Below are 26,930 nucleotides of genomic sequence, written 5' to 3' on the forward strand. Positions count from 1 at the left end.
CTCAGCAGCTGACTCACAAATCACAGATGTCAGATTGTCCTTAAATGTACCATAAAGGAGATTTTTAAAGATGTTGCCTGTACTAACTCATTGGGAACACAAAAGGAAATGATTATGTGCTTTATGTCAAGCCTGTGTCAGGCGCCTGCACACCTCCCCTGCTGTCTGGCTGGTTTGAACTTGTGGTGCACTTTTTTCGACAGTAATGTTAAGAACATGCAATTTAGATTTTATGAGCTAAAACAGGCAAAAACACTGGTACAGTCCTGTAAAGCAAAGAATGCAGAGGTCTTCAGGGATCTTTGTGCTTCATTTTCAGTGCATTGTACTGATTGTAGTTCAGTTTTAGTTAATTTATGATATATACTGCAGTAGAAATGAAGGAGCAGTAAAGTCACCTTGCGTTTCACAAACTAGCTAGTAGATACTTTTTGCAAGTTGTTCAAATGTGTTTACTCTAACAAACTCTCTCCAAAAGCCTCAAAAGTTTTTTTTTTCATTCATCTTGTTTACATATGATGTATGAAGCTGCACGATGAACTGTCTTTGTTAAACATCTACGTTGCTTTTTGCAGATACTTGGTTACTTTGACTATGCTTTCACGGCTATCTTTACTGTTGAGATCGTTTTGAAGGTAAATGCCCTGTGTCCCCTGTCCGTGCTGTGACTAACCTCACCCCAATAACACTCCAAACGTCTCGTTGCCTTCCAGGTCCTAGGCTATGCAGATTATGTCTTCACTAGTATGTTTACATTTGAGATCATATTGAAGGTAACCCCTTAAATGACAACGAGAGCCTTGCTGCATTCTCTCCTTGTGTGTCACCTGCCACTCAGTACAACCTGGCTTGTTTGTTTCCTTTCTCTTATTTACTTTTTCTTCATGGCACCTCTTTTACAAAAGCTAAATATTGGAGTTGCTTCTTTGCACACACTGCAACACAAACACAAGATTTGCTCAAATTACACTAATCGAAGAACTCATGTTGGGGGAAGGAAACATCCACACATCAGCATTACATTATACTCACATGGGTGTCACGTCATTCGGGCAGTCATCGCTGAAATGATTTTGATGATGCAGATATGTCAAACATGATGCAACCCCTTGTGCAATGCAACACATTTTAATGGGCTGTTCAGACATTTTCAAGGCGTTGGCTGAAGTTGAGTTTGAGGTCACCTTCAGGGAGGTGTTCGAAGACGTAAAGTCAACTCCAGTCAAAGCTAACTCCATGCCTCTCGTACTGACTGCTCTTCAGATTATCCATAAAAGAGGGGGCAAAACCAACCATGTTCCTGCCGAGCATGGTTCAGTCTGCTTTCCCTGACTGAGTGCATGGAAATGTGGAGTTGTGTCTGGAGCCATTTGTGGCAAACATCTGCCAAGTCCATGGCTGTTTTTACTTGAAATTCTCCAGTGCTCGTACTTAGCACTCGCCTCTCTCCGTCTCCCTGCGAAGCTCCACATTTACCTGCACTCGGAAAATTAATCCTTTACTTTTATTATTTGAAGAAGAGTTATTTTGGCTGGTTTTTCTTCTCTGCCTGCTGAACTCTGAAGTTTTAATTGGGAGCTGCTTCCCCTTATTCTGAACTATTAAAGAACATAATGGAATGTGCTTTAAGATGACGGTCCACATGAATGTGACAGTAAGGCCATTTCTACTTTCCAATCACTATAACTAGAGTTCTTGCAGGTAGTAAATATCCCTGACGTCATGGCAACAAAATGCATGTTTTATTGCCTCATCCCATAGTAGATTGCGAAATGAATGACTTACTACTACATTCATGTAGTCGAGGGCCGTGGGGGTGGCGACAGTAGATTTAGCCTCACTGCTCCGAGCTCGCCACCCCGAATCAGAGTGATCTAAAAGAGTGTGGAGACGTGTGCGCGTGTGCAAGGTGGAGAGTGTTGCGTGTGAGCGTGATGCTTCTCCTGTTTAACATGTGTGTACCGTCGGTGTGTCTGTGTCCTCTGAAGTGTGAAGCGGGAGCATAACTCTTTATTTGTGTGCGTCCAGTGTGCGTTGGATGAAATGTGTGTTTTTTTCTTCGCCATTTGCTCCTCTGACTTCCCTTGTCCTCTCCTCAGATGACGACATACGGAGCCTTCCTCCATAAAGGAGCATTCTGTAGGAACTACTTCAACCTCCTGGACCTGCTGGTGGTGGGAGTTTCCCTCGTCTCATTTGGCATCCAGTAAGTACGAACATACACAGACGTGTTTGCCTTTTGCCAGATCCAGACCAGTTTCTGTATGTTTTTTTCAGGAATATTTTGCTTTTAAACTGACACTATATTTGTTTTCATTGTTCAGGTCCTCGGCCATCTCAGTGGTGAAGATTCTGAGGGTCCTTCGTGTTCTTCGACCCCTGAGGGCCATCAACCGAGCCAAAGGCCTGAAGGTGAGACCTCATCGTGAAGCCACAGCTTGTCCACAGTAATTACCACAATCTTAGACTGTTCCGATCAGCGTTGATGCCACGATGTGTAAACCTTTGTATGTCTGTGTTACAGCACGTGGTGCAGTGTGTGTTTGTGGCCATCAGAACTATCGGTAACATCATGATCGTCACCACTCTGCTGCAGTTCATGTTCGCCTGCATTGGGGTGCAGCTGTTTAAGGTCAGAGCACTGAGGACGAAAAAATCAGGATCACATGAAGCTGGAGTTTCAAAGTATGTGTCATTGAAGTGAAAATGTTTGGGTTTCCTCCACAGGGAAAGTTTTATCGCTGCACGGATGAAGCCAAGTCCAGCCCAGAAGAGTGCAAGTTAGTTTTAGTCGACTTGTTCCTTCACAGCAAAATGACTTGCAGTTGCTGGCTTCAGTCTTAACCTCCATGCAACATGTCATCTTCTTATAGGGGCACCTACATCCTGTATAAGGATGGTGATGTGAACCAGCCAACCATCCACAAGCGAGTGTGGCACAACAGTGACTTCAACTTTGACAATGTCCTCATGGCTATGATGGCTCTGTTCACTGTGTCCACCTTTGAAGGCTGGCCTGCGTAAGACTCAAGCTTTTTAAGCCCTGTGTTGAAGTCATATCTCAGTATTTATCTCTATATACCGTTTCTGTATGTCGAGAACCTGGATCACACGCTCTCTTTCTGTTTCCTTCTCTTCTCAGGTTACTGTACAAGGCAATCGACTCCAACAGGGAGAACCTCGGTCCTATTTACAACTACCGTGTGGAGATTTCCATCTTCTTCATCATCTACATCATCATCATCGCTTTCTTTATGATGAACATCTTTGTAGGTTTTGTGATCGTCACATTTCAGGAACAAGGAGAGAAAGAGTACAAAAACTGTGAACTGGACAAGAACCAGGTCAGTCAGCAGGCTCACGGAATTGAGTTGAGCACTTAAAATGCCTAAAATGCTAATTGTGGCTCCTTTGAATAGTCTAAATTAGATTCAAGTGTGTTTTTAATGGAGCATTAAAGCCCATTTTGTATGTGTTTCTGTGCAGCGTCAGTGTGTGGAGTACGCTCTTAAGGCACGTCCACTGAGGAGGTACATCCCTAAGAACCCATATCAGTACAAGTTCTGGTATGTGGTGAACTCCACTGGGTTTGAGTACATCATGTTTGTGCTCATCATGCTCAACACACTCTGCCTCGCTGTACAGGTAAGAAGTCACACTGTGTCTGTTCAAAAGAATGAGATCACGCTTGGCAGCAACGATATTCGGTAGTATAACTCTAATTTGACACAAAAGTGACCATAGGTCTAAGGGCAATTCAGTACTTAAACATATTTTCATCAGTTGAGATGACTAGTCTCTAAAAATGCTGTTTTTGTCTGCTTAATTTCAAAACTTAATTTAGAAGTGCAGTTTTGTTTAATATGTGAAAATTCTAAAATTTCTTGACTTTGGCACCATCTAGTGGTAAAGTCAAAAAAGGCACTGTGGTCGACTCTGGGACGAGGAGATAAAGGGGCTGAAACTTACTCATACATCGTCAATTTTTGCCTGAATGTTTCATTTTTTTTCCAACATAAACGTTCAGAATCATTTAAGGATACTGTAATCACATAAAGAATGCATGCTTAGTGGCTGTAAAGATTATTTCTCATTTAAAACAATGTTCTTTTGCAGAGTTGTTATGTATTTGTTTTTGTATTTTCTCACCAGAATTTTTGTTTTGTCTGGAATTCATTAAGCGCAAATCAAAGTAATAGCAACTCCTGTTGACCTTTCCACTTTATCTCCCCGCTGCAGCACTACGGCCAGTCGGCGCTCTTTAACTATGTGATGGACATTCTTAATATGGTCTTCACTGCTGTCTTCACTGTGGAAATGGTTCTCAAACTCATCGCTTTCAAACCCAGGGTGAGTCACTGATGTCTTCACAGACGACCACTAACGCAAATAGAGACTTGACACTGAAAACCACACACAGATGATCTAACATACATTTTATACCATTTTATTTGCCATATTTAAGAAATACTTCAAGAACAGTTCAATGAGAAGATCAGTAGCAGCTGTATATCTGTCTGTTAAAAATTAAGATACAGTTAGCTTAGCTTAGCACAAAGACTTGAAACAAGAGGAAACAGCTAGCCTGGCTCTGTGTTAATCAGTGAGCTTCTGTGGTGATGTGAGGTACACATTACTGCTCCTGCATGTAACTCATGTAAAACCAAAATGTTTTTATGGATTTGGTTACCTTTTCACAAAACCAGGCTAGCTGGCTCAGCCTGTTTCCAGTCTTTATGCTAAGCTAGGCTAACCGTCTCCTGGCTGTAGCGTCATATTTACTGGACGGACGTCATCTAACGTTCTACAAGAGAACAAATAATTGGATTTCACAAAATGTTGCTGTTGCTTGAAAGTGTAAGAATGGAGCAGCGGATTCAGTCAGTGAGTGTTTTTCCATTTTCCCTTCAACTGTGCTGCCTGCCCAACAGCTGTGTGTCGAGAAGAAGGACAGGATGCTAGTAAGAGACAGAGTGTGGGGTGCAGTGCTGACTTTTCTTCTTTTTTTTTGTACTGAACTAGTCGTTGCTGTTTGTCATAATCTCGGCAGCAGTGTTTTTGCATGTAAGATTAGCATTAACAGATCCTCAGCAACAATCATTATAAATTAATGCCCCATAGTCACAAGCCCTGATGCCGTTGTGTGTTTTTAAATTACCGGATTAAGTCTTATGAAAATTCATTGTACGAATAAAGACTTCTTGTTTGTGCTGATCTCACATCCGACTCGCCCACCACTCGCTCCATCTCACTCAGGGCTATTTTGGGGATGCCTGGAATGTGTTCGACGCCCTGGTTGTGATTGGCAGCATAGTAGACATTGTTCTCAGTGAGATCGATGTAAGTAAGCTCGGCTACACTGAGCCGCCCGCTGCTCTCCGACCCCTCTCTGTTCAGGCCACCTCGGCTCTTAGTTTCCGTGGCAGGGCTCAGATTTCTGGCTTTTTGTCTGATCTCTCCTAACACTTTATCTCCTTCTTTCTCTCTTTTTGTCCTTCCCTGACCCTGCCATTTCATTTTAATCCCCCGGCTCGTTCCCTCCTCACCTTCCATTCTCCCATGATCATCTTCACGGTCTCTCTCTTCCATTCCCATCTTTACCCTCACATTTAACGCCATGCATTAACAGCACTATTTCGCTGATGCTTGGAACACATTTGATGCCTTAATTGTTGTTGGTAGCGTCGTCGATATCGCTATCACTGAAGTGAATGTAAGTACTACTTTTTTCTGCCTCCCAAGTTGAACTGAAGCCTTACAGGAAAGCCATATGGCAGCTGCCTGAATTAAATTATTAAAATTTGATGCAGTGGTTCCTAACCTTTTTGTCTTGAGGACCCTCATATTGAAGCAACGTCTACTTGGCCTTAACAGGAGCTGAGAGCAGATTGACCCACACGTGTTTATTTGCTTCTCTGATCTTTTAGGGCCTGTCAAAAAAAGAGAGAAAAAATAAAAAACAACCCTAATTTTTTTTTTCTTTAATCATCTGATGACCCCTCAGACTTCTCTAGTGTTTCCACTAAAAGCTTCCATATTAATCATGATGAAAATAGCATGTGTTATTTTGTGGAAAGACATTGGTGGCTGTTGAGGTGCCATTGGCTCATTCTGCAAAGCTTCAGTTTGACATTCATTAATGTCCTGTTCTTATTACTGCTACATCCACAGTACACTGATTAATCGAATAGTCTGTCTCGTTGGAACTCTGCCTTAGCTAAACGCTTTATCGTCAATGTGTTGCAGTGCTGACTTATGCAGGAATCATGACAAAGTTTTCTGAAGATGTGTGTGCTGACTGTTAACCCTTGGACATGGCCGTGAGAAAGCGGGTCATGTCTGTCACATGTCTTTGTGAACTGAGGCCTGTATTTGGTTCGGAGCAGGATGATCTATGATGTGGTTGTCTAATTCTTACTCTTGTTCGTTCTGTTCCCATAGAAACTTGTAGAGGCAAGTATGGCAATGAACAAAAATGTTTTCTGTGTGTAACCTGTTGTGTATGACAACTTTATCTTCGGGACCCCTTTACAGTGGATTCAAAACTAAATTGGTCATCTAATGTTTTATTGAGTCAAAAAAAAAACATTTAGCAGTAACATATAGATTTAATTTTAATTGAAGCTTATTTCAGTGTTGATCAAAGTCAGTCAGTCACTTTGGTGATTCATGTCCAGGCTCCATAAATAGTGTTTTACTATTTCTCTACACCAACAACCTCCAAAAACATTCCCCTCTTTATGGCTGAGCTCCTCACAAAACATCTTAAAACAGAGATCTGCTGTTGAGCTGTGCACTGAGTTTAACTGCTACAAAAAGGGTAAAGATCGTCAGGTTTGTAGTCCGAGCTGCAAACAAACACCAGGGAGGCTATGAGACCAAATTTCATGCTTCTGAGGGATAGTTATGGCGATGATGGCGCTTGTAAGAGGGGCAGTACCAAAGACTCGACCTGCCCCCCACCTTCCCCCTCCTGAGTGCTCTCGTGTCTGAGCTGCAGTGCTGTTTTTCTGGAGTTATATTTCATGTTTTCCGTGTTTTCTCAGTTTGTGTTCCGGAACGTGTGTCTGCATGAGTGTATAAACAAGCACTAACTTTGTTTAAAACATGCGGTGGTGGTTATTGTTGTTATGCATGCGTGTTTTACGTGTGTACAGTTTGTACTTTAAGGTGTGCTGTCTGTCTGTGTGAATGTACGTGTGTTGTGAATGTTGGGGACATGATGTTGATTTCACAAGGGCTTTCATAGTGGTCCTTGTGAGGCACCTTCCATCCGTCACATTTATTTGTGGTTTGCATTGCATGCGGTCGCTGCTGCTCTACATCAGATATTGAACTTTAACCATTTAATCTTTTGTTATAGCTGATCTACAATGGGCTTGCATTTTTATTTATTGATTTTTTTGCTACTTTGCCTGCCATTCCAGCCATGAGCTGCGTGATTGTTGAGCTTCTCACCTGACTGCTGTGACCTCTCCTAATGCATGCTGGGAGGCGTCAGCCATTCACCTCATTCCCTAACATCCTTTCCATGTCCCGCCTCTCACAGATGGCGCTTGGCCACCCGCTCCATTCCCCTCCGGTCAGTTTTTTCCATAGAGCCTTGTGAAGTTTGCCATTTCTCTTTTGCCATACCCCTCGATCTTTACCTCCAGACAGAATGGCCCTGGAGCTCAGAGCTTGGAAACGTCCATCCTACACAACATTAAGGACAAATTTAACATAGAATCTGTGAAACTCAACCAATGCTTGAAAAGCTGAAAATCACGATGTTGTTAAGAAAAATGTCGTCTTTTACTTTCCTTAAAGTTGTGTAGTTGTGCAGCTTCACAGATGGTTGATTTAATGCATCAATGTTAGTTAAACAGATAAGTCATGGTGTGAACTTGATAGAAACAGATGCTTTCTCAGCAGCTAAAACTTAGACCAGGCTTCAGTTACAGTCCTCAAATTAAAGTCTAAGCATCCTTTCACAGTACTGTTATCAGGTAAGACTTCTTCAACGGATCAGAAGCCATTGAATTAGTCCGTATTTGTGTACATTTACACTGATGGTGGTTTAATGCAGCTGAGTTTGAGGTTCTTTGATGATCTTGTGTTTGTGTCTCTGTGAGTGATTGTCTCTGTGTTTTGTTCTGTCTTCCTGTAGTGAGCTCTTAAAGCTCAGAATGGAGCTCATGTGTAGCGCAGGTGTGTAGACTCCAGTCAGGTGCATGAACACTCCAACAGTAACTCTCTGCTCTCTCCCTCTTTGCACCTCTCTGCCTCTCTTCCTCCCCTTCCTCCTGTTTCAGTGCGACTCAATCTGTCCAGCTTTATTTTCTATCCCAGTATTGGTCTCTCCTCTCTGGTTTCCTGCTCTCCCTCTCTGTCTTTCTGACTCCTCTCCTGTCGTCCATTCACCTCTTTCTGCACCGGACTGTGAGAACGCCCTGCTATGGCAGTTTTGTTGCAGGGCACTACTGACATGCATGAGTTGCTGCATTGCTATGAGTTCACCAATGGCTCCTCCTCATCCAAATGTCTTGCGTGTGCGTGCAGTGCTTCCCCAGCAACGTGGCAATGCCGAACGCATGCTCCATCTACGCTGTGCCCAGGATTACCTAAAGAACCTCCTCAAGCCAGTTCTACATTTTTATCATTTCTGCTCATTCTGCACCTCATACTGACGGTCTGTCAAGTATTGTGCTGAGGGATTTGAATGAAGCCATGTCTGTCTGGAGTATCTCTTTGTTTTCAGTGCTGAGCCTTCTGATATGAGTGCTGAGTTAATCTCATTCTTTTGCAAAAGTCACATTATCATTATACAGGTCCTGCCTAACCACCACCACTATGATTGATGTTTCTATATTATTTTGCACCTGGACTTTCTCTGTGTACAAATGCTCGCTGAACACTGCTGATATCCTACAACCTATTGTTAATGACGTGATTTGCAGACAATAACTGTGTATGGGTGTGGGTTTGTGTAAGCAGCTATCAAATTATTTTATGATGCTCAATCCAAGCATTTTCATTTCAGCCAAAGAATAAAAACTTGGTTTACGTAAAATCATGGCAACCCAGAGGGGAGTGAGTTTGCGGCTGTCTTATATGTACTGCAGTCCTTTGATGGGTGCTGTTAACGACGCACACGGTGCATGATTTTCATATGTCGATGTGCACTTGCCTGAATCTGAAGTCTAAAACAAACAATTAGCTGTGAGTCGAGACTCTTTAAGAATGGCAGACGGCGCTTTTATCATGACATGAATTCATAACATTCGTTATGTCAGTCAGTTAACTTCTCATTAACGTTGTCTAAAGCTCAGCAAACACATCTCAACCATACAATCCATTTAATCCCATCAGTAATGACCATCCCACCGGGGGAGTGATAAAGTTGTGTGCCAGTCTTACATGTTACTAAGTAATTAAGTAATTCCATGTTGTTCGTCAGTCTGACATGCGATTGTCCTACATAGAGAATGTTAAGTTGTAAACCTGTTGTGTGGCAGTCTTTTGAAGTGTTAAGATAATGTTTGATGTCTGTCATTATGCTGAGTGTCCGTAGACAGTGATACATGAATGTCTGTCTTTGTCATAGTGAAACGATGAGGCGGTTTTGTCCTGTCAATGAGAAGAGTAGTGACTTTGTTGTGTCTACGTCTTGACTGAGACTTTTCAAATGTAATGTCACGTGTTTGGCCCACGTGTGTGTGAGACCTGCCGGCTCTGTGCAAGTCATTAATACAGGTCTTTGATTTTAAAGCCAACGGAGACTCCTCAGGTGGATGAGATGGGGGTAAGATGCTCCGCCCACCCCCAACCCCCCCCTCAGGGCCATGCCGTGTTTAGATCTGCATTTCCTTGTTTAGTATGTTTCTGTTGTCTACATCTCCTATGATCTACTGCTTATTTCTATTTGATTTACTTTCTCATGGTAAGGTCTCCATTCTCTGTATTTCTTTTCTTCCATGTGTTCTGTTTGTTCATTTGGCATATATATCCACAAAATTTACTTTTCATTTTCCTAAATGTTTGGAGTTACTTCTAAGGAGAGTGTGTCACTCAAACGTGACGCCGTGTGTCCTGTTAGGTGGGAGCGGTTTAGGGCCGCTCCTCACGTTTGTGCTGTTGACACTGCTACATGGTCTCTGCCACCATTCTTGCGTGGGGTAGCGACCCATGGATGACCCCTGGGATCAGGTCACCCAGCTCTGACCTGTGAACCTCCTGGCCGACCCGCTCGGGTTGGCCCCACTGTGACTCCGCATGCAGTGACTCTGGACTGAGGGTGCCATGCTTGTGCAGATGTGTCCTGTCAAGTATGGCAAGGTTTTCTCCAGCATGCTTGCCTCCTTGCTTCCTCCCCTGTAGGTCTGTACAGTGACAGGACTCCTGACAGTGCTTTGGACGCAGACTAAGAGAAACATATCAGCTGCAGCTACACTGCTTTAGAGACTCTGATTGATTATGTTTTGGCCAGAAATTGTCTAAAATCTACAGCCTTGTATATGCTGAATAGAAAAATGGCACTTTGAACATCTAATAGATGTCGCCACTACACCAGAGAACTAATCCAAGCTCCAATTCAATGCTCTAAACATGTTTTCCACATGTAAAGATGCAGTGCTGCTCTTTCAGCCCATATGTGTCTGGCTCCGGGGTCTCAGTTCAGACCTCATCATCCTGTAAAGCACAGCCAGATGTTCTGTGTTCACTACATACTACACTGTTGCCCTCCTGTCCTCTGACTCTGGACTGTTTCTCCACAGAACACGGAGGACAGCGCTCGCATCTCCATCACCTTCTTTCGTCTGTTTCGAGTCATGCGGCTGGTGAAGCTCCTCAGCAGAGGGGAGGGCATTCGCACCCTGCTTTGGACTTTCATCAAGTCCTTCCAGGTGAGGCGTTATTATCTGATCAGCAGCTGAGGGAAATATTGAAGTCACTCATGTTAATCTACTTTCTTTCCTGTCTTTTTGCCTGAAGGCTCTGCCATATGTTGCTCTTCTGATAGCCATGCTGTTCTTCATCTACGCTGTCATTGGCATGCAGGTTGGGAGCTAAATGTGACAGAAAATATCTTTCCTCTATCTTACCCGCGTTGGTAAGGTCGCAGATAAATTCACGTGGGTGATATTTGTGCTTCAGGTGTTTGGAAAGGTTGCCATGGTGGACGGGACGCACATCAACAGAAACAACAACTTCCAGACCTTCCCGCAGGCTGTGCTCCTTCTCTTCAGGTGTGCAGCTTTTCAGGAAACAGACTCACTGTGCTTCTAGTTTTTGTGGGTTACCTGTTGAGTGATTCACTTGTGGCTGTGCTGCAGATGTGCCACCGGAGAGGCGTGGCAGGAGATCATGTTGGCCTGCATGCCAGGGAAACTTTGTGACCCAGAGTCTGACTACAACCCCGGGGAGGAGATGACGTGTGGCAGCGGATTTGCAATAGTTTACTTCATCACCTTCTACATGCTCTGCGCCTTCTTGGTACAAATGAAACAGTGTTTGGCTTTCTGCTGGTTATTTACTTTATAATGCTCAGTATTACCTTTTGCACCTTTCTTTACACCAGCATCACTGGAGCACTAAAGGAATTAAGATTTTAAATTTGGGTGTTTGAAAGGGTACAATTCCTGCAGATTAAAAATTTGCCCACGCAACTCTACAGATATTACATTAACAACATGGCTCCCAGTAATTACAAAATGTACCAAAGTGATGGGAAGTTTGAGTATTATGCACACAGTAACAATCTGTGAAATCAGTGTGAAAGTGAGTAATCAGCAAAACAGCATCATTCCTTCAAAAAAGGTACATCTTAGTCACTGCTAATGTCACAACCATGTATTTCTATCTCCTTAATTTAGTTTAGCTTATGTAGCGTGTGAAACTCAGGGAATGGCATTTACCTTTTGTTCACAATTCCCTGCAGCAAAAATTTATTTTAACCTAAATTGCTATAGTGCAAAAAATGTCATGTGTGGAGTGATTGTGCTTGATACGATGACACTAAGCACATGCATGTTATTTAACCATTTTCTTGTGCCCCCTCCAGATCATCAATTTGTTCGTGGCCGTCATCATGGATAACTTTGACTACTTGACACGTGATTGGTCCATTCTTGGTCCACACCACCTCGATGAATTCAAGAGAATTTGGTCAGAGTACGACCCAGAGGCAAAGTATGTACTTCATTACCTGCAGTATCTGCAAGTAATTCACTTTCATGTTTCTGTGCAGTCCTTTGTCAGTAAGTACATTTGCAGATAACGCCTGGCATCTATTTTTTTCTCGTACAGGGGCAGAATTAAACATCTGGATGTTGTGACACTTCTTCGTCGTATCCAGCCTCCTCTCGGCTTTGGCAAACTGTGCCCTCACAGAGTCGCTTGCAAGGTCTCTTCTCCTCCCTTCTTTTATTGCCTCTTTTACAGTGTACAAGTGCATACAGCAGATCAGTACTGACCATTTAGCCAGCTGGTTCTACCATGTTAAAGTCCTCTATCTGCTCTCTTCTTTCAGAGGTTGGTAGCCATGAACATGCCTCTGAACAGTGACGGCACCGTCATGTTTAACGCCACTTTGTTTGCGCTGGTGCGCACCGCCCTGAAGATCAAAACAGAAGGTATGATCTTCACTGTGCTGCTCCTAGAAAATACGTACAATATTCTGCTGATGCATTCACTGAACTCTCTCTGCTACCTGTAATTATGAGCCTGCGTGGATTTAAAATGGCTGTGAACTGGAGTGCTGGTTTCTGAGGGACGTTTGCTCCCCCTGTGTTGCAGGTAATCTAGAGCAAGCCAACGAAGAGCTGCGAGCTGTCATCAAGAAAATCTGGAAGAGAACCAGCATGAAGCTGCTGGATCAAGTGGTGCCCCCTGCTGGTGGTTAGTGGAATTGGCCTGTGTCTATCACTGAAATCACACAAACCTCCTTGTCCTTCTGTTACAGTTTGACACACACACCGAGCTAGAGCAGCTTGCACAGAATCACACACACCATATGCTGATCACATGCTGTTTGCATAAAATTACAGGAAGCTCCAAACTGCTCTTTCATAACTATATCCTTAAATAAAAACTCACTCACACACACGTTAATTCTCACACACGAGTGAAGCTGTATCGTGCTGTTTCTGCTCTGCTCATGTTCTCCTGGTTGCCCCCTCAGCAGTGTGTTTCTTATCTATGTGTCTTTGATCCACACTTCTCCCTCCTGCCCTGGATGCTGATGGAGGCCACTGACTGTCCGCTGGGCTTTGGGCTTGCATGGCCTTGTAGACCACTGTGCAAGTGCATGCTCTGTCTTTCTCACTAATCTCTCTGTCTATTTCCTCCTTCATCTGTCTCTGTCCTTTCTCTGTTTCTCTGACTCTCTCTGTTCCCTTAATATCTGTCCTTTTCTCACTGCTTGAGCTTCCACAGCTTATTCTTCTCACACTTTTATGTCTCTGTATCCAAAACTCTGAGGCACTTCAGAATATTCTGAAGCAGTTCTGTTTTAGGGTGGTGGCATGGAACTAGTGTTGCCTCTCTCTCCGATCTCTGTCCCCAGCGTGCTTGTTCAAAGTGATTCAGACCCCTGCTTCAGAATGATTCTCACACACTCTTGCAAACACTCTTCAAATAAAAACAAACAAAAAAAAATCCAATGGGACAAAAATACATGCAAGAACATACAGTATTCATGGGCTAGCGCACATCATATGACAAAAAGGCATACATGAGCACAAACAGGTGAATTTCTCCAAACATACTGACATGTATGATGCATACTGTAGATCTGCTTGCTTGCATGTGCTAAAGTAGTAAATTTCATGGCATCGTCAGACATGTAAAAAGATAATTTGGTGCATACAACGTCCTGCCTCCCAAAAATATAATATAAAAAAATGGAACGAATTAAAAAAGTGTCTCAAAAGTACATTAATGGCCGGATAAATCTTATCTAAATCTTTCTTTTTTGCAGCCTGTATGTCATTGCAAATTGCGCACTGCCTGTTGAAAAGTAGCAGTGTTTTCTAGTCATACTGTATGTTTATTTGTGGTCTTTTTGACCTTAACTCTGCTTAGTCTGTCCTCTTCATTAGTAGCCCGACATTAAGGAAGAAGGGACAGAGACGTTACTGCAGCTACTGCTCTCAGCTGTAAAGGGTCACGTTGACAGTCTAAGTGTTTGAGCATTTAATCCTCCAGCTGAATCCACCCAATCTAAAATCAAACATACATATAATGTAGAAGATCTCACTTTTATCCTCTAAAGCTCTTGAGATGTAGAAAAACACAAACACAGCAGGAAGATATTGTAGCAAATATTTGATTTTCTGCCCTTTTTGAAACACAGCGAAGGATCTCAGGTGGTGCAGATGGAGGTACAGTATATACACCATCAAGATGGATGTATATAATTCTGATATAAATCATTTTGGTTGATTGGGGTTGAAGCGTGCCTCACTTGTCTGCGGTCCTAAAGTGATGGACCCACATTTTTTTAAAGAGAATGGACGGGGGAGGAGAGGAGCCTCTGCCTCTGTCTCCCAGGGTGCTGTGTGTAGTGACCTGCTGACACAGGAAGCATTTGTGTGGTCTGTTCACTCAGATGATGAGGTAACCGTGGGGAAGTTCTATGCCACCTTCCTGATACAGGACTACTTTAGGAAATTCAAGAAACGTAAAGAGGAAGGCCTGGTGGGTGCTCACCCCTCCCAGAACAACACAGCCATCGCTCTGCAGGTGAGTCTCCCAGTGTTTGTGTGTTATTTACGAGAGAGAGGAGAGAGATTGCTCAGCATTGTGTGAAAACATGGATTTCCGAACATCGTTATTTTGTTGAGTCAAGTCTGTAAAATGTGTCTTTGTGCATTTCATTCAAATATCATTAAGTGTGCTAATGTTATGGTTTATGATCCAGCAGGACGTTCATGATCTTGGTGTACAGTATGAATCTGTGGTTTATATGTTTCCAATGTGTGAAGTTGTTCTTCGTGTCTCTGCGTCTTTAAATATCACAGATGTTGATGTTAAGTGTGTGCCATCGTCTCCAGCCTTCATTTCACGTGTTTTCTGTGCATCACGATTCACTCATCGACTCATGAAAGTCACATGCAAAGCTTGTTGCCATTTCTGTTATGATGTACGATATATGGCTCCAATATATCCCCATATATCACTGTCAGACAGTAAACATGACCAGCTTTTAGTTCATTTATAAGGACATTTTTGTGTATGTTGTACTAATTTGGTTAAGTACACCTACAAAGCAAAGGAAAGCAAGAAAAGTAGTTCTTTACCGCACTAACTGCAGCACATGTGAGACAAAGCACTGCTGGATGCTACACAAGACATTTCAGCTCAGTAATACTCACAGCAGGTTGCATTCAGGAGAGCACATTTGTCTGTCTGTGTGTTCTCATCTCTCACAGTCCGTCAGTACTGTAAATGTCAGCATATTCCAGCACAGGTGTGTGTATGCCCAGTGTGTGTGGTGGTTGTGAGTGTGTGATGTCAGATTTCCTACTGTGAGTTGTAAGATGAAGGTCCCCGCTGTAGCGTTTAGCCCTCTTATTGTCATGGTTACAGGCTGGCCTTCGCACGCTGCATGATATTGGGCCCGAAATTCGCCGAGCGATATCATGTGATCTGCAAGATGACGAGCTAGTAGACTTTATTCCAGAGGAAGACGAGGAAATTTATAGGGTAACTGATTTAATTTTACATGAGAGGAGGAATGTTTGTGGCAAAAATTCTAATATTGTGCTCTTAAAGTTACTTACTGGTGTTTTCCATGATAATGTGCACATAATAAAGCTAAAGGAAATATTGATCAGCTAAATATACAGTCGATGTACTGTCTCTATATATTGCTACAATAAGTAGCTTTTTTTTTCATTTTGGCTTCCTTTGTTTTTTTTGCCATTTCAGTTCCAACAAACTACAAACAATGCATTCATTTTGCTCACGTCATGTGCCATGAAACCAGCTTCTGAACTTCTTTTTGCTCATTCAGTTTCTGGAAAGAAAATCCCCAGACTTAACATCAATAGCATGTTTGCTCTGTTGCTTTGTAACAAGTCGAAGCCCTGGTGGTTTTACTTTGACCCTTCCTCCACAGCGTAACGGCGGACTTTTCGGTAACCATCTCATGAACGGCGGTCATCGGCGCTCCAACGGCCATCAGACCAACGCCACACAGCGACCCCTGCAGGTGCAGCCGCCGCCTCACTACGCCCATATGGAGCAGCCGGTGGGACGTCTGTCTCGAGCCAATGCAATGTCCCACCCCAACCACCATCACCACCACCACCACCATCACCACCGCCACCACAACTCCTACGGCAAGTCTCCCAAATCCACCAACATCAACCTCAACAATGCCAACATGTCCAGTCTGCCCAATGGAGGACACCATCGTTACTATGAACACGCACCTCCCAACGGCTACCCAGGTCTTCGCAGCTCCTACTACGAGTACGACAAGCCGCGGACACCCCAAGGTCAAAGGTATTCACACGCTGATCATCGGCATTTTGAGCTGCCACAGAAATGGTTCAAATCAGAGATGTAGAGCGAGCTCTCTGAGCACATGTTTGGTGGGGTGTTCCTGCTCCTGAACTTCCCAAATGTAGAAATTACATGTGAACAAAACATTTAAAGTCATGTGTCATTGCAAATGTTCAATTTGATCTTGTCTTGTAGAATTAGGGAAACATTCTTGCAAATAGTAATATTCACTTTCTTGCTGAGAGTTAGACAAGACGATTGATACCACGCTCATGTGTGGATAAATATTAAAATAGCTTGAAACACTGCCTGGCTTAGCAGAAACACTGGAAATGGGGAAATAGCTAACCTGGCTCTATCAAAAGGTAATAAAGTCCACATAAAAGTGCCTTTAAAGTTCACTTCCTAACATACTACATCGTGTTTGGAGGCTAGCTGTTTGCCCCTTTTTCCAGCCTTTAGGCTAAGCTAAGCTAACAGGCTTCTGGTGGTACGTGAGACTGGTGTCAATCATCTCACTGCCTCTTTTCCAAAATTCTGAGAAGATTTAGTTTTTCAGTTAATTTATTTAGATGAGGAGAATCATTCAAAATGTATACTGTGTATTATGGAGACATGATTGGTGTTTTGAATTAATTAATCTGATACTACTTGGTCGTGTTTTTTCCTATTAATCAAGGTTTTCTCAAAATTTTTGTGGAGAGATAAGACAGTTTAGAGACAAATCTCTTTGTCTCTTAGAATGTACAGAATAAGTGTAAGGGTTTCAAAGTATTCAGATATGTATTTCTTTTAAGGTGTTAGGCTGAAACTTAAGTAGGCAGATGAAAATGTACAGTCTTTAAATGTGTTTCTTTTCCACTCTTCTCCTTTTGTGCAGCTATCTTAGGTTGTGTGACAGCACATAACTAAGGAAATTAAAAAAACAAAACACTGGTATTAGCTTCTACACCTTGAGTGCTTGCAGCAATGAGACCTGTGGACGTGTATCTGTTGCATAAATATTTTTCCCCCACATGCAGGACCCAGCTTCTTATCAGACCTTCCCGTTTCACAAACCTATATTGTAAACCCTTCACTCCATAATGGATCACAAGCCTACTTTCATACTGACAGTTCATTTCATAAGTCACCAATCGTGCGCTTATCTCCTTATTTCCTGTGCTCTGTTTAGAGTGTTGGCCCTGTTTTTCTTTAGTACCCAATAAGTTTGGAGGACAATTTCATTGCTGCCACTTTACAAAAGAGAAATGATTTTTAGTTTGGTTCTTATCTCAAAAAATAGAAAATGAAATTGTCAACCAACATCCGCCATCACACTCTCTCCTCCCCATACATATATATGAGAATGCTGTATATGATTCATATACTGTATGATATATATGTCACACTTTCTCCACCCTTTTCTCTGTGTTTTCTCCTCCCTTTCTCCTTCCTAACCAAAATGCTTTCTCTCAACCATCCCTCTGCTTTCTTGGACAGAAGGCGCTACTATGAGACCTATGTTAGGTATGTTGTTTTTCTAGGTTTGGCTCCAGCAGTCTGTCTCAACAGCAAAAGAAGGACTTTCTTTTTATATTTATTTGTTTCATTTTGACTTGGTTTTGGATCGATGAATGGTTGCATCCTTGATAAGTCAGTGTCATGTGCTATATGCTGGCCAGCCATTTCTCAGGTTACCAGCTGCCTCTGTTGTGATGCAGTTGTGTCAATGCTTTAAAGTAAAAGGAGTAGAAACATAAATGTTAGTGGCCAGCATATTGCTGAGAGCAGCCCTGCTTTATGCATGTGTCAAAGTGACGTGCTTGCTTTGAAGAAGGACCCAGATGCTCGAAAACAAAGACTTGTTTGAGAATGTTTTTAAAAATCGCACGACTCGTCACCACTAGTTCTGCTCTTAATTCACTCCACGATTCCTGAACAGAAGCAATCTGTGTTTTGATTAATCTAGTGAAGGACCTCAAAGTGGAGGAGATGTTTAGATGACAGAGTGATGCTCTTCCACTTGAAAGTTGCTGCCTGTTGTCTTGGTTTGGCTGTGGTTAATATTTATAAGGGTGGTCAGTTGCATCGCTGCCCCCTGGAGGCTTGCGTCTGCATGGCAGTGCATGGCCCTATTCCAGCAACCCCCCTGTACAGCAGGAGTGTGCACGCTCTGACCCCTGTGCCCTGATCTCTCATTAGGTCCCACGGAGTTGATGGACGCCACCCCACCATCCGCAGGGAGGAGGAGTTTGATGAAGACCGCTTCTCTGGGGAGTATTACAGCGGGGAGGAGTTTTATGAAGACGACAGCATGCTGTCAGGGGACAGGTATTACTCTTTCTGACTGCCTATGAGCTTATGTATCCAATGTGCAGCTGCGCCCTCCTCAGAATGGAAAAAATATAGGAAGATATTTTTTTTGATGTGCTGCCAGGTATCAGAACAGCGACACAGAGTATGAGACTCCCAAAGGTTACCATCACCCAGACAGTTACTATGATGATGACGAGCAGCCTCTCTACCGCGATTCCCGGAGGTCACCGAAGAGACGGCTGCTTCCTGCCACACCTCAAGGTATCATATCCTTTTGTATGCTGCAGCATGAGTTACATGTGAAGAGTGAAGAGAACTCTGGACAAAAGCAGCCATAAAACAGCTTTCTCTGTCATCAAAGGGTCACGCTACTGAATGCACTCATGCCAGTACATTTAACACACACTGTTTGATTTACCCTCTCACCCAGTTGCATATTCCTTGAGCATTTTGCAGTGTTGCATGCTGTCAAAGTTTACTGCATGAGGTCACTCACTGGTCCACTCCTGACTCGTTCAGGTAACAGGAGGCCATCCTTCAACTTTGAGTGTCTGCGCAGACAGAGTAGCCAGGATGAGCTTCCACATCAGCGTACCGCTCTCCCACTGCACCTTATGCAGCACCAGGTAACACAGGCACATGTCCCACATGTACTGTTTGCTCACTTCCATCGTTTTGAACACTTTTTTGACTTGTTTGAAATCATTTTATTACTTCCCTCAGTCTCTAAACGTAACAAACGCATTATATTTCCCTGGAATATTTGTGCACACATCCTCCTGCAGTAGCAGCAGTAGTCGTAGTTAGTCAAAGAGTAGTACAGCTTGACTGTATTACAACTGCCGTACCACATGTCTCTCCTGACTTACCAGGTTATGGCTGTAGCAGGCCTGGACTCCAGCAGAGCCCACCGCCTCTCCCCGACCCGCTCCACCCGCTCCTGGGCCACTCCCCCTGCCACCCCGGCCAGTAAAGACCAGTCGCCATACTACACCCCTCTCATCCGTGTGGACCACCCACACAGGGAGAGCGCTGCTAGCAGCCAAGTGTCGGTGCGCAAGAGCTCCTGGTACACAGACGACCCCGAATTCTCCCAGAGGACGTACTCACCTGTCCACCTGCAGGTGCCACCTGAGTACCATAACCAGTACCACCAGAAGAGAGGCAGCGCCACCAGCCTTGTAGAAGCGGTGAGTTTTTTCAGTTTGGCCAAATACTTTGCAGGCACAGCTTGAAATTTATGCTGCGAAACAAAATGTGACAAGCAAGATAAGTAACTCAAGATTGCAGAGATCCACAGTAACATATTTTTTCCTCACAATCTGTCGAGCAGGTTTTGATATCTGAAGGGCTTGGGAGATACGCCAAGGACCCCAAGTTTGTCGCTGCCACAAAGCACGAGATAGCAGATGCGTGTGAGATGACAATAGATGAGATGGAGAGCGCAGCCAGTCACCTGCTGAACGGAGGGATGGCCCCAAGTGTCAACGGGGTCAACGTGTTCCCCATTCTGACTCCAAGGGACTATGAACTGCAGGACACCGCAGCCAGCTACAGTGACGAGGAGCCAGAGACAGAACCGAGAGCTCCCTATGAGGAGGACCTGGCAGACGAGATGATCTGCATCACAACTTTATAGCAGTGGCTGGAGAAGAACCTTGTCAGACTAAATTCGTGAAAATTAAAAAAGAAATGCATCTGTTGGCTCTGACCAAAAGAAGTGCCTTTTACACTGAAGAGAAAAGGCATACAGAAGAGAGACACACAAGTCCCGTTCATTTAATTGTTCTCCACCTGCCAGCAAATGAGGTCACAGCACAGAGCCAGGTACCATCCCTGCTGAGCACAGAGGGACTGACTGTCAAAGGTCTTGACCTGGAGGTGACGAACAGGTTCAGCCTGCAGCCAATCAGAGATGAGGACATTGACGCCACTGAAAGATGGACCAGTTGGCTAAGGTGTGAGATACTCTCTAAGGCGGGTCTTTAAGGGTGATGACAATCAGATGTACGATGTCATTACCTCGGTCACTTTATTAAGGTTTGGCATATCATGCAAGTTTTCAATGCAAGCATAGAAAGGCATATCTCCTCCCGTAGTCGTTAGTCTAACTTGATCCCTTCGTTGTTAGAACAGCCCGTTTAATGATCGCTACAGCTGAGTCAAAAAGTGAAGAGCACCAGTAGAGTTGTACCAGATTATGCAGGAACTAACCGTCCTACTTATAGCATCATTCAACTTGAGATATGTACTTTTGAAGCGACAAAAGCATTTGTTATAAATGCACTAGCAGGCAGGTTATTTTAAAATTTTAGAATAGCCTGATTAATATTTCATAGTTGATATGCTGTAAATTGTATTATATAACAAAAGAAACTTTGTAAAGAGATATTCTATATTTTGTAATTATGTATCATTTAAAAGATCAGCAATATGGACCCTTGTGACTCCTGTTATGCTATAAAAGCAGACTTGCATTATTTTATTAGGTAAAATATTCAGATATTCATTTGCCTTTTATGCACCCTTTATTTTGCCTATAAAAACAGCATTTTTAAGAGGTTCTGCTTGTGTGACGACACTACTGCACAAGATATGCAAATGGCTTTGATTTCTTAGCATAGGAGTATATGTGTTACTTCATTTAACCAACACCAGTTGCATAAGGTTAAGCCCCCTTTAAAGGAGCATTTTTAGAAGGCAGGCCTCAAGGATCCAGTGCTGAAATTTTATATAGATGTGATGAACACATTTGTTTGCATATTTTGTGCAGGGCATGCACAAGAATTTAAAATGCATAGTGCATTAACAATGCTGCTTTTTTAGTTGGTTTCAGAGTCAAACCTAGGTTTCGTCAGCCCCTACTGAAATGCCTTTTTGCTGCTGAAAGAAAGAAAAACTGACAGATGGGAGTAACAGGGATAAATTCATACTTCTCATAGCTTGTGCTGGGATTTTCCATGACATACTCTTCGTTGATCATGGTGTAATTCCATTAAACCTTTGTACTGAATCTTGGCAATCACATCTTCGCCTTCATGTAGTGTGTGAGGCCTCGGAGCCCGTGGTGGCAGGAGGCACATGCACACATCCAAAGGTCAGAAACAGTCCAACGTGTGTTGTAGGTGGAAGGACCGAGGGTGTCCTGGTTTCAGGATGCTGGAGAGAGGCTAAGCAATACTAACCCCCCGCCCCTTTCTCTCTCAGCCTGCCTGGTTCCTGCATACAGTATACCTCGTTAGGCAACGGTGACAACATATCATTGTCTCAACTTACCTGTCTGTCACAGTGTCCCACAGTGGAGTCTTTGAAAGGGAATAGTTAAGATTGAACATGGACTTTGTGTTTTCCCCCAATCATATTTATTAATGAGACTACGAGGGAAAAACTATCCCATGATGCATAAAAAGGAGCAACTGAAGCCCACAAGTTGGAACACAAGACAACAAAATATCTCTTTAGCAATTATCATTTATTGGTCACTTCCAATACGAACACTGGACTAAATAAGCTGAAGTGGGCTTTTTCAGGCATTACCATGGAGAGTTTGAATTAGCACCAAGGATATTTAGGGTAAACGTGATCTGTCGTTCATGAGTGTTTGATTTGTAGGCGAGTGCTTACCGTACTCTAATTCAACCGAATACTGTCATGAAAATGTAGGTTTTCCATTTTGTGTGCACATTGAAAGGGCTCTTTGAATTGTTTGTGAGTAAAAAAAAAATAATGTGTTCTAGTCCTTTTGTTGATGACTGTCATATAAAAGGACCAATGCACATAACAGGCACATTGTACTATTCGTAGCAATTACAGTACTGATGAACTGAAGATATGCATTATTTTGTAAACACTTTTAAAAGTTGTGTTAAACTAAAGATGAAAAGAACTTACTTTTACCTCATGTCAGGGATTCCTGAAAAAAGAAAATAATGATTTGGTTCAGTCTATACCAATGGTATTTAAATATTAGCACATAGCTGTTTGTCTTTGCACAAGTAACTGTATAGTGCTTTTGTTTCTCCTTTTTCTAAACAGATTTGTGTATTAAGGTGAGACAATTTTGTACTTTTTGTGACTGTGTGTATGGTTTAGTGGAATCTATATTTGTCATTTACACCTCACCTTACAATGCTGGGAATGAAAGAGTATTAAAAAAATATTTTCAAGGTGCACTGTTTCTCTGTTCACCGGTAGGGAAAAAAATAAAACGGTAAAGCACCAGTTTACAGAGAAACACATATTGATTTGAACATTTCTATTAGTTTTCTTCATATTGTTATTATTCTAATTACTATTACAACTATTAATGTTCTGAAAGCTGTATTAAAATAGAAGATAATGTAAAATATGTACAAAAGTATGGAAAGACCCATGGTAATGTTCTCTACTTGAAAGTCTTGATATTTGCTCCTTAATGTTTTTATTCAGTAAACATCATTTCTCTTAGTAGCAAATGCTTTACTATAACCTTCTAGGTTTTGTATCAATACATTTTTTTGTATTTTTCATTTTATTTTGGCCTTGACTTTATTTGAATCGATACTGATATTTTATTTTCTATTGATCATCATTGAATAAACTTATGCTGAATTACTGTTCTCATTTATTTGTATTCTGTTTTCACAACCACGTCTTTATGCGTGACATGAAAGAAATAAAATCACAACACACCTCACAAGTATTCAACAAAGACGTGTACACTGACACATTTGAGGCAATGGTTGTAGGTGTGTGTACATTTTAGGCGGGCGACACTTTGCTGGTTGAAGTCTCCACAGTCGTCTCTGATACCTCATCCTCCAGCGAAGGCTCTTTCCCACACAGCAGGAAGGGCACTGCGAATTTACGAAACTGTAGGAAACCAAATGAGCCAGTGCACACTTTTACTTTAACATTCAGCAGCTCCTGTAAGGTGCATTATTGTGCATACAAACATGAATCCAAATAATATAAATGACATATGCTGTACAATATAGAAACAAACACAAAGTAACATTCACGGCTAATGTTGAAGATATCTTAAAAATGGTACCAATGGTTTCTTTTACTCACCTTATAACATGTATAAGCAGTTTATAAACAATTAATAAATTATATTTTAATGTAGTTGTGAGCATGTATAATATTTATTATATATAATGTATGATATTTGTAGTGTTATAACACAGTTGAAATAATATGTAAATATGTCTTTGTGGGAGAAGTTATCACAGTTGACAAATACCATATATGAATAAACACTTAAGATGTCCTTATAGCTGCTTACAATTACATTGTAGTGTGTTATACAGTATTTATTAGATGTTTATATAGTGCTTATAAATGCTGAGGGTGAGGGCTGAAGTACGTTGTTCAGGGGACTCTACTTTTTATTATACAGAATTATTATTGTTATTATTATTTTAATTATTGTTATGTTTATTTTAGGTAGTTTAGTAATTTGTCTTTAGCCCCAATTCCACCAGAAATGCGCATTACTCTGCTGGATATCTGTCCTAAAACGAGGTCTATCAATCCCACCAGATGGTGCTGATGTCCCAAAACGGCAAAGTAATCCAGAGCTGGTTCTTAAGAAGCTATTTCCCTGCAATTTGCTTATCACACCTGACTTAAATTCAGTTATTATCTGTATTTAGTGTTACCTTACCTGTTTGTTGAGGTAGATGTAGATGATAGGATTGTAGACAGTGCTGCTCTTGGCCAGGTAAACTGGCACTGTGCCCACCAGCGGGTGAATATCCACCTCAGGGTTATAGACCACTATCATGGCCAGGCCAGCATAAGGCAACCAACTGATGAGAAATGTCATGACCATCAGGACCACCATGGACGCCACCTTCATCTCTCCTTTAGCTACTGCTCCACCTTCCAAACAGGCCATCTTTGATACCTGTAACACAGAATGTGAACCGTAAGAGGTCCACTTGCCTTTTCATACCACATGACTACCTTTTCGATAATTCATATCTTATGAGAAACATGAAATACTTTTACCTCTTTTAGCCTCAAACAGTGATAACAGTGAGAAATGTCTTTTGACATTTATTCCTATGATGAAGCCAAACATATAAATGCTCACCTGGTGTAACGTCCACATCAGCTTCGTGTAGGATGCCAAGATGATGGCAAAGGGAGCAGCAAAGCACACCGCAAAGTAAGCCAGGATGTAGGAGACGTTATGAGGGTCCCGGCCGTGCCAGTCTGGTGCACAGGACGTCCCAACACCCTCCAGCTCATACCTGCCCCAGCCGAACAGGGGGGGTAAGTTCCATGTGAAGGACCACAGCCAGGACAAGGCAATACCTCCAACCGCATGCTTTTTCTGGAAGGTTATCTGCCCCAGCGGCTTACACACAACAAACATCCTCTCCACTGCGATCAGAGCAACCGTGCACAGAGATGTGATGCCTGCAAGTGGGGGAAAGCAAAGTCAGGAAAAAAAAGCAGGGAAGTGCCTGCTAACTGAAAAACTGAATGTTGTTCCATGATAACATGAAAATGATGTGAACAACTATCAAAAGACTGTTAAACAAAAAATTCATGAACAAAATAACAAAAGACACCGAAGCAGCTAATAACCTATAAACTGCTCCTCTTCTCACTCACCGCACAAGGACACTGCAAAGCCCTCCATCACGCAGCCAGTTCTCCCCAGGGAGAAGTACCCCAGGGCGTTGTTGACCACAGACAGCACCCCTCCGGTCATGGCTGTGCCCAGGTCAGCCACGGCCATGTTCACCAGAGCGTAGTTGAGTGGCTGCCTCAGCTGCTTGTGCATGAGAGACACAATGATCACTGTAGCGTTGAGTATGATGGCCGGACCAGTGAAAATGGCCATAATGATGGAGAGAATGATGAAGCCGGTGCGTGACAGAGGGGGCTCCCCGTGTGGGCCCAGGTAGGAGGAAGCATTTTGGGAGAAAAGAGATGGTTGCATGGATGCAGAGCTTTAAAAAAGCAGTCAGGTAGTTTCTTCTTGTCCTGGAGCTTCTAGGCATTCAATATCTCACAACCCAAGTGTGACAAGTGAGATTACATGGCCAGAGTCTAAGAATAAGTCCTGCAAATCAGGACTTAACAAAGAGTAATTCCTCCAAATGGTGATCCTTGATCCCTCACCTTTTGCTTGATTGTAAATGCACTTAAACAGGATGACTCCACAGTGCTCCTCGCCAGGATCAGTCCACCAAGCAAGTGGAAAAACAGAATAAACTCTCTGACCACTCCTACCTCACAGAGGGATAAAGAGAGTGTTCAGAGGAGCTGCATCACAATTTGTGGTTACTACAGCAAAGATTGATGAGGGCCAATGATCTCTTTCGGGTTCTTTCTCTCACTTCCTCTCTTTCTTTCCTTCTTTCTCCTTCTCCCTTTCCTCAGGGCTCAATAAAAGTTTGACCGGGTGAATTAAATGTGGCCAACAAAATAAAAGTGATCATTTAGTTATGCTAACAGCTGTGGTGTCTCTTCTTGGTGCATTGAGGAAAACCTGCAGGTGAGTCTAAATGGCCAAAAGGACGTAATATCAAGGCACAATCTGAGAACACACGGGCCATACTTATTGGTGATTTAAAATACTGTATGTAAAGTCAGTGGTGGAGAGTGTGAGCTTGTTATTTTCCTACGATTTTGACACAAATGTGGAAAATTACAAATTGAATGATGCAAAACATTATTGTACAATGGAAATATTTATTGCACATACCAATGACAAGTATCAGACATGTGCACAGATTGTTAAAGCTTAGTTTGGCACAGGGGTGGTGTTAAAACTGATGAACAATCAAGATTTTACACATTTGAATCTACTTCGGTGGAGGGTTAGGGCAACCTAACCACAACCATAACCCTAAACCTAACCCCTAACCCTGACCCTCTTCAATGTGATCTTGCACAGACTATGGGGAACTCTGAGTGATATACTTCGGCCCGTGCTCTAGCTCTCCATCCCAAACCAAGCAGTCATCGGATGGCGCAGGTAGAGTCATCGTGAGAGATTCCTTTTTTATAGATCATTCAGGCCTCATCGACATTGATGATACATTTAAAATCAATACCTCTGATGAATCTTTGCAAAAGACTCAACATCATGTCAACTTGTTGCGAGGCGTGCTGGATATTTTGTCCATCCCCTGTTATAA

The 26,930-nt window shown here is 42.6% G+C and overlaps 2 protein-coding genes across 2 annotated transcripts in view; one reads left to right on the top strand and one right to left on the bottom strand.

The window, feature by feature from the left end:
* The window catches only part of cacna1da (calcium channel, voltage-dependent, L type, alpha 1D subunit, a), a 53,341-nt gene extending 32,913 nt beyond the window's left edge, over nucleotides 1-20,428 (top strand). Inside the window, exons 20-47 of the mRNA XM_041946861.1 lie at nucleotides 576-635; nucleotides 2,100-2,206; nucleotides 2,325-2,412; nucleotides 2,525-2,632; nucleotides 2,728-2,780; nucleotides 2,874-3,020; nucleotides 3,143-3,344; nucleotides 3,487-3,645; nucleotides 4,240-4,350; nucleotides 5,630-5,713; nucleotides 9,752-9,784; nucleotides 10,758-10,886; nucleotides 10,975-11,040; nucleotides 11,137-11,228; nucleotides 11,316-11,475; nucleotides 12,044-12,171; nucleotides 12,289-12,385; nucleotides 12,512-12,614; nucleotides 12,778-12,879; nucleotides 14,591-14,724; nucleotides 15,571-15,687; nucleotides 16,103-16,491; nucleotides 17,974-18,000; nucleotides 18,676-18,804; nucleotides 18,911-19,050; nucleotides 19,309-19,415; nucleotides 19,662-19,979; nucleotides 20,123-20,428. Of these exons, the coding sequence (XP_041802795.1) occupies nucleotides 576-635; nucleotides 2,100-2,206; nucleotides 2,325-2,412; nucleotides 2,525-2,632; nucleotides 2,728-2,780; nucleotides 2,874-3,020; nucleotides 3,143-3,344; nucleotides 3,487-3,645; nucleotides 4,240-4,350; nucleotides 5,630-5,713; nucleotides 9,752-9,784; nucleotides 10,758-10,886; nucleotides 10,975-11,040; nucleotides 11,137-11,228; nucleotides 11,316-11,475; nucleotides 12,044-12,171; nucleotides 12,289-12,385; nucleotides 12,512-12,614; nucleotides 12,778-12,879; nucleotides 14,591-14,724; nucleotides 15,571-15,687; nucleotides 16,103-16,491; nucleotides 17,974-18,000; nucleotides 18,676-18,804; nucleotides 18,911-19,050; nucleotides 19,309-19,415; nucleotides 19,662-19,979; nucleotides 20,123-20,428 (3,696 nt within the window). The remainder of the gene's footprint in view (nucleotides 1-575; nucleotides 636-2,099; nucleotides 2,207-2,324; nucleotides 2,413-2,524; nucleotides 2,633-2,727; nucleotides 2,781-2,873; nucleotides 3,021-3,142; nucleotides 3,345-3,486; nucleotides 3,646-4,239; nucleotides 4,351-5,629; nucleotides 5,714-9,751; nucleotides 9,785-10,757; nucleotides 10,887-10,974; nucleotides 11,041-11,136; nucleotides 11,229-11,315; nucleotides 11,476-12,043; nucleotides 12,172-12,288; nucleotides 12,386-12,511; nucleotides 12,615-12,777; nucleotides 12,880-14,590; nucleotides 14,725-15,570; nucleotides 15,688-16,102; nucleotides 16,492-17,973; nucleotides 18,001-18,675; nucleotides 18,805-18,910; nucleotides 19,051-19,308; nucleotides 19,416-19,661; nucleotides 19,980-20,122) is intronic.
* A 3,101-nt stretch (nucleotides 20,429-23,529) lies between these two features.
* On the bottom strand, nucleotides 23,530-25,726 carry LOC121622730 (parapinopsin-like). The gene is made up of 4 exons (XM_041959676.1): nucleotides 25,396-25,726; nucleotides 24,869-25,197; nucleotides 24,437-24,679; nucleotides 23,530-23,640 (listed from the first exon to the last, which is right to left on the bottom strand). The coding sequence occupies exons 1-4, from the start codon at nucleotides 25,724-25,726 to the stop codon at nucleotides 23,530-23,532; spliced, it is 1,014 nt and encodes a 337-aa protein (XP_041815610.1).
* Between the last annotated feature and the right edge of the window lie 1,204 nt (nucleotides 25,727-26,930).

This window comes from Chelmon rostratus, chromosome 2 (assembly GCF_017976325.1).
Source record: "Chelmon rostratus isolate fCheRos1 chromosome 2, fCheRos1.pri, whole genome shotgun sequence".
In the NCBI taxonomy this organism is placed as follows: Eukaryota; Metazoa; Chordata; class Actinopteri; order Chaetodontiformes; family Chaetodontidae; genus Chelmon; species Chelmon rostratus.